Below are 6,536 nucleotides of genomic sequence, written 5' to 3'. Positions count from 1 at the left end.
AACCTTTGCATTACTGCTTCTGCTATGAGTCCAAAGATCGGTGAGCCCATGGGTGTTCCGTTGATTTGTTCGTATATCTGGTTGTTGAATGTGAAGTGTGTTGTGAAGCACAAGTCCAGTAGTTTAAGTATGCTGTCTTTGTTGATAGGTTCAACGTCCTATTGTCTGTTCTGTATGTCCAGCAGGTTGGCTATTGTTTCTCTGGCTAGGGTTTTGTCAATAGAGGTAAACGACCAGCTATCCTTAGTAGCCACACACGCAGACGACAAGCAACATGAATTTGACTGGGACAACACTACCATTATAGGGCAAGCCAAACAAAGAACAGCCAGGGAATTCCTAGAAGCATGGCACTCACCCACAAACTCTATCAACAAACACATCGATCCGGACCAAATATACCGGCCCCTACAGCGGACAGCTGAAACTGACAACCGGAAGCGGCAGGGACAGGCCACTATAAATGCCGGTGGAAACACCACAGAAGCGCTTCACAGGAGGCTCCCAAGCACTGAGGATGTCACCTAGACAGGGGGCGAAACGTTTGCAACAAAAATTTCCAGCTCAGCGAACAGAACCACAACAAATCTTGTTTTAATTAAAATCTTTTTCTTTTCAAGATTAGTCCTAATATATTCAATCTATCCTCAAGTGAAGTTTGTAATTCCTGGAACCATTCTTGTAAATTGCCTTTGCACTTTCTCCAGCTCAGTTTGAACTGGAAGCTGAATACCCCAACAGTGATGTATGAGAAATTGGCAGGGTGGGGGTTTGGGAAGGAAATCTGCTGTCCTCACCTGCTCTAGCCTAAATGTAACTCCAGACCCACAGCAATGTAGTTGGTTGTTAACTATTCTCCAGCCTTCTAGGGATGGACAATAAATGCTGATCTAGCCAGCAATGCCCACATCCTGTGAAGGAATTTTAAAAAAAAGACCAAAGCTTAGTGTAAAGTATGTTTCAAGGAGCATCTTTAGTAAAAAGACAGAACAAAGGGATCCATGCAGAGAAGTTCAGGGCTTTGGCAACCAAAAGCATGACTGCTGTTGGTGGAGCAGTTAAAATCCAGAAATCTCAAGTTGTTCAATTGGTGGAGCGCAGAGAAATCAATTGTGTTTTAATCATTAAAGTGAGGACTACATGTATACACAGGTATTTTGCCAAACTGTTAAGAATTCCTATTGTCATTTATATCTCAGAATTAGATGTGCTTTTAAGAAGATTTCTTGTGTTTGCTGTTTCTAGTAAAACTATAAATTTGTTCCTTTTTAAATACTACTACAGTTAGAAGTGCTACTGAGCAAAGGGAATTTTCACAGATGTATTGATCATCCTTGATTGAATAATAGCCTTCTCCTCTCTTTCACCAGATCGTGTCCTTTGTCCACCATCCCTACACCTATCTTGGTCCATAATTTGATAATTCCTGTACTTCACAGGTTCTGGACTATTTTATTGGCTGCCCTTTTAATTCACTGCTACCATTGAGTCTTTCTGCTCTGATGTAGGATTTATCCAGAAATAAAATGGCAGGTAACCTAAGAAACAGGAACAGGAGTAGATTATTTGGCCCTTCTAGCCTGTTCTGATATTTGTCATGTCCACCTTCCTACCCTTGATTTCTCTACTTTTCAAGAATCTGTCCATCTCAGTCTTAAATATACGAAGGACTTTACCCCATAGCTGTCCGTGGCAAGGAATTCTAAAGATACTTGACCCTCAAAAAGAATTCCTCCTCACGTCAGTCTTAAATTGGGCACCCCTTTATTCTGAGATCATGTCCTCTGGCCTCCCATGAGGGGAAACTTCCTGTCAGCATTTACCCTGTCAAGCCCTGAAGAATCCTTTCAATGAGATCACCTCTCATTCTTCTAAACTTTAATGAGTAGAGTCCCAACCTATTTAGCCTTTGCTCATAAGGCAATCCCTCCATACAGGTGTCATCCTAGTGAACTTTTTCTGAACGTCCTCAAATGAAGCAATATCCTTCTTTAAATAAAGGGACCAAAACTGCTCACAGCATTCCATATGTGGTCTCACCCAGCACCCTGTGCAAATGCAGTAAGACTTCCCTACTCTTATATTCCAACTCCTTGAAATAAGAGCCACAATTCCATTAGGTCTTTCTAATTGTCTGCTGTCTGTGTGCTAGCTTTGTGTTTCGTGCATAAGAACCCCAAGTCCCTTTGTGTACAACTTTCTGCAGTTTTTCTCTATTTAAATAATACACCTTTTTTATCCCTTCCAAAATGAAAAACTATGCATTTTTCCATGTTATACTCCACTTCCTAACATTTTGTCCATTTATTTAATTTATCAATTTCGCTCTGTAAACTATATATATCTCTTTTACAACCTGCCGTTCTACCTATTTCAGCATTGTCTGCAAAATCAGCTGTAGTGCATTTATTTGCTTCTTCCTGCTAATTGTAATAGAATGAAGTGGCAGCTAAATAATGTGTGAATGTTAAGTTTCCAAAGCTTTGAGGGGCTGTCATGCTAATGTTTCAATAGACATTATTATGTGAAATTGAGTAATTCAGAATTTCAATAGGTGCCATTTTAAAAGTGCTTTTGAAATAAAGTTTTTGGTAAATTGTTTCCTTTCCTTTCCAGAAGTTTTTTAAATAAATTGCAAGAACTTTATATTTAAATGTGTTAAGTAAATTACTAGCAATATTTGCATATGTTATTTCATTCAGTTAAATGTTTTGGTAAAATTGTGAATGTTTGAAGATTAAATGGCTAACTTTCTTTTCAGGATGAATATGTCCAACTTGTCACTGAATTACGTATGACTCGTGCTATTCAACCCCAGATAAATGCATTTCTGCAAGGCTTCCATCTGTTCATTCCACCCTCTCTCATTCAGCTTTTTGACGAATATGAGCTGGTAAGAACTCTAGTATATACAGCACACTGAATGTTGGTGCTGATTAAAAATGTGAAATGAGTGTAGGATAGAACATGATAGAAATGAGGAACGATCATAGTTCTGAGGTGGTTGCTCAATATAACATGCAGAATTTCCATATTTTTGTTAGAATTGAAAATGTATTTTATAATTAGGTTAGAAAGCATGATGTTACTGAATTTGCACAGATTTTTAACTGTAATTTAGTCAAGTTAATTGTTTAGGGTGATCAATATTAAATTGTTTCAGCCAATGTGGAAAGCAACACATATAGCCTCCCTGTAATTGCTCTCTGAAGAAACCAAACAAATAAACACAATGATATTGGAGAGTAGGGTAGGACAACAGTTAAAATACTGGGCTAACAATCAGAGACCTGGGCTAATGAACCTAATGTGAGTTGAAATTCAATGTGGGCAGCTGAAAAATTCAATTTCAGTTAATTGAATAGATTTGAAGTAAAAGGTTGGTATCAGTACAGGTGACCACGCAACTAATGGTTGTGTTTAAAAACTGAGATTTTATAATAGGCTGTACTTGTTTATGCTGCACCATGAGGGGCAGGATTTCCTTCATATTTGCAGTATCAGTTGGCTGCAATAAAATCAGCAAGTTGGCTTACATAACAAAGTAAGAAATAGGGCCAGTCAGCCTTCTGAACATGCTCCACAATTTAATGAAATCATTGCCGCTCTTCAACTTGAACATTATCCCTGTTTTCCTTGATATACCCACCACACAACCACACGCAAAAATCTATCAGTCTCAATCTTGAACATACTCAAAAACTGAGCTTCCACAGTCCTCTGGGACAGAATATTCCAAAGTTTCACCACCCCAAAGGAAAGGAATACCTCCTCCTCACAGTTCTAAATGGCCTACTCCTTATCTTGAGATTGTATTTCCTTATTCCGAATAACCTCCAGACCTTTTGATCTACGTCACCCCCATGAGTCTTCCTACATCTTTCTTGATTTGGAGGTGCCGGTGCTGGACTGGGGTGGACAAAGTTTAAAAATCTCACAACACCAGGTAATAATCCAACAGGTTTAATTGGAAGCACTAGCTTTCATGGTGCTGCCTCTTCGTCAGGTGGTTGTGGAACATGGCCAAATGACACAGAATTTATAGCAAAAGAGTTAGTGTTATGGAATTGTAATGATACATTAAACAACTTTAGTTAAAAATCACACAACACCAGGTTATAGTTCTTAAACAAATTTAAATTGTCTTTCATCTTTTATAATGGGAAATGGTGATTTAGATTCTTTAATATGTAAATCCCAGAATTACATTCTCAAGATAGTGTCAGTTCATCTAACAATAGGTGTCATCTCAGTTCAGACAATGCATGAAATGTGTAAAGGTAAAATCTGTACCAATGTTGAGTCAATTCTAATTCTAAAGTGAGGCTTACAGAATCTTACATGGATTTATGTAGTTTTTGAACAAAGTAGAATGTAATTCTGCACGTGCAGGAGAGACATTGGGGTGTGTGTTGCAGTGGAATCACCTGTAGTGTGACATGAACCCAAGGTCCCGGTTAAAGCCTTACTTATGGGTATTCAACTTGGCTATCAGTCTCTGCTTGGCCACTTTGCGTTGTTACTTGTCCCAAAATTTGCCTTGGAGCATACTCACCTGGAGATCCGAGGCCAAATGTCCAGACTGCTGAAATGTTCCCCAACAGGGAGGATCCTGTCTGGTGATCGTTGCACGATGTCCATACATCGTAATGTCTGTTCAGTCTTGCCAATGTACCAAGCCTCAGGGCCTCCTTGCCTGCAGCGTATGAGATAGACAATGTTGGCCAAGAAACATGAGTACTGCCGTGTATATGGTGGAAGGTGTCTCCACGTGTCATGGTGGTATCAGTGTTGACACTCTGACATGTCTTGCAGTGGCTGTCATGACAGGGTTATATGGTGTTGTGGTCAATGTTGTCCTGAAGGCTGGGCAGTTATCTGTGTGCAGTGATCTATTTGAGGTTTGGTGGTTGTGGAGGTGTAGGGAAGATTTTGGCAAGGTGCTCCTCTACATTGATAATGTGTTACAGGCTGCAAAGAACATGGTGTAGTTTTTCGGCTCCTGGGAAGTACTGGACAATGAAGAGTACCCTATCAGTTGCAGCCCATGTCTCCTGAGGAGATCATTGCGGTTTCTTGCTGTGGCACGTCGAAACTGGCGGTTGACAAGTTGAGCATCGTATCCTGCTCTTATGAGAGCATTCTTGAGCACTTTCAGGTGTCCATCGCATTCCTCCTCTTGTTTTGATATGTTTTGGTTGGAAGTTGGAGAATCACACAGCATTGTGTGGTTATTCGTGGGTTTGCGGCCAAGTGAGGTGCTGAGGTGCCCATTCTTGATGGAGATGCATGTGTCCAAGAATGAGACAGATGCTAAAAAAATACGTGACCGAGCACATGCTCATGCATGCACTTACTCGCATTCTCACACAGACTGTTATACACAAGGGCGCTCTCTTCTGCACACACACGCACTCACCCTCTCACAAGCTTATACCCAACACACTCCTGCACATTCACATACTTGACCAAACTTACTTACACACATACACGCACACTTCCATATGCACTAACACCCATTCTGTCTCTCCTGTCCGTGCATACACACAAGGTTATGGGGTGAATTTGTGTGTGCAGAATTGCATTTTATTTTGCTCAAAAACTGCATAAATCCATATAAGATTCTGTAAGCCCCACTTTAGAAATAGAATTGACTCAATATTGGTACAGACTTTACCTTTAAAAACTATAACCTGGTGTGTGATTTTTAACTGAAGTTGTTTAATATATCATTACAACTCCGTGACACTGTAACCCTTTTGCTGTAAATTCTGTCTCGTATGGTCATGTCCCACAACCACCCGTGAAGAGGCAGTGCCTCGAAAGCTAGTGCTTACAAATAAACCTGTTGAACTATTACCTGGTGTTGTGGTTTTTAACTACATATACCTTGTTAATCCCGAGAAGAAATTTGTATGTTTAAATAAGATCACCTCTTGGGGAATAAAGGTAAAGTCTATTTCATCCTTCCTTATACCTCCTTGTTGCATTCCCTCTCTGGTAAGTGTTTCTATTGTTGAGTAAAGACATACCAAAACTGGACACAGTGCTCCATTTGTGGTCTCAACAAGGTTTTCTGTAATTGCAATGAGACATTTTTGCTGCTTTTGTCAATCCCTCTTGTGAGAAAGGCAAATATCCCATTGTCACCTTAAGTGCTCACTGTACCTGCATGTCAACTTGCAATAACTTATGACCCCTCAAGGGATCCAGTCCTTTGAAATTCAACATTTCCCACTCTCTCTCCACTTACGTCCATATGCTGTATTTCATTTTTCCTATTGAAGTGGATAATCCCACATTTCTCCACACTGTATTCCATCTGCCAAATATTTGCCCATTAACTTAGTCCTCCTTGGATCCTCTCAACTCCCTCTGCCACTTAGTTCATCATCTGCCAAAAGCACTCATCCCTGTGGTACACCACTGCTGACGTGCCCCTCACAGACACCACTGTCACTATCCCCACCCCCCAGAACCCCAAGGGGAACACTACCCCTGCTCATGACTCCACCCCCATTCCCCCACCATCACAC

General features: G+C 40.4%; 1 protein-coding gene across 1 annotated transcript in view; it reads left to right on the top strand.

The window, feature by feature from the left end:
* hace1 (HECT domain and ankyrin repeat containing E3 ubiquitin protein ligase 1) overlaps positions 1 to 6,536 on the top strand; it is a 68,317-nt gene that overhangs the window by 50,385 nt on the left and 11,396 nt on the right. Inside the window, exon 14 of the mRNA XM_043687021.1 lies at positions 2,762 to 2,893. Within this exon, the coding sequence (XP_043542956.1) occupies positions 2,762 to 2,893 (132 nt within the window). The remainder of the gene's footprint in view (positions 1 to 2,761; positions 2,894 to 6,536) is intronic.

This window comes from Chiloscyllium plagiosum, chromosome 3 (assembly GCF_004010195.1).
Source record: "Chiloscyllium plagiosum isolate BGI_BamShark_2017 chromosome 3, ASM401019v2, whole genome shotgun sequence".
Classification (NCBI taxonomy): Eukaryota; Metazoa; Chordata; class Chondrichthyes; order Orectolobiformes; family Hemiscylliidae; genus Chiloscyllium; species Chiloscyllium plagiosum.
The sequence above is the reverse complement of the archived record's forward strand: the minus strand, read 5'-3'. Positions and strand labels throughout refer to the sequence as shown.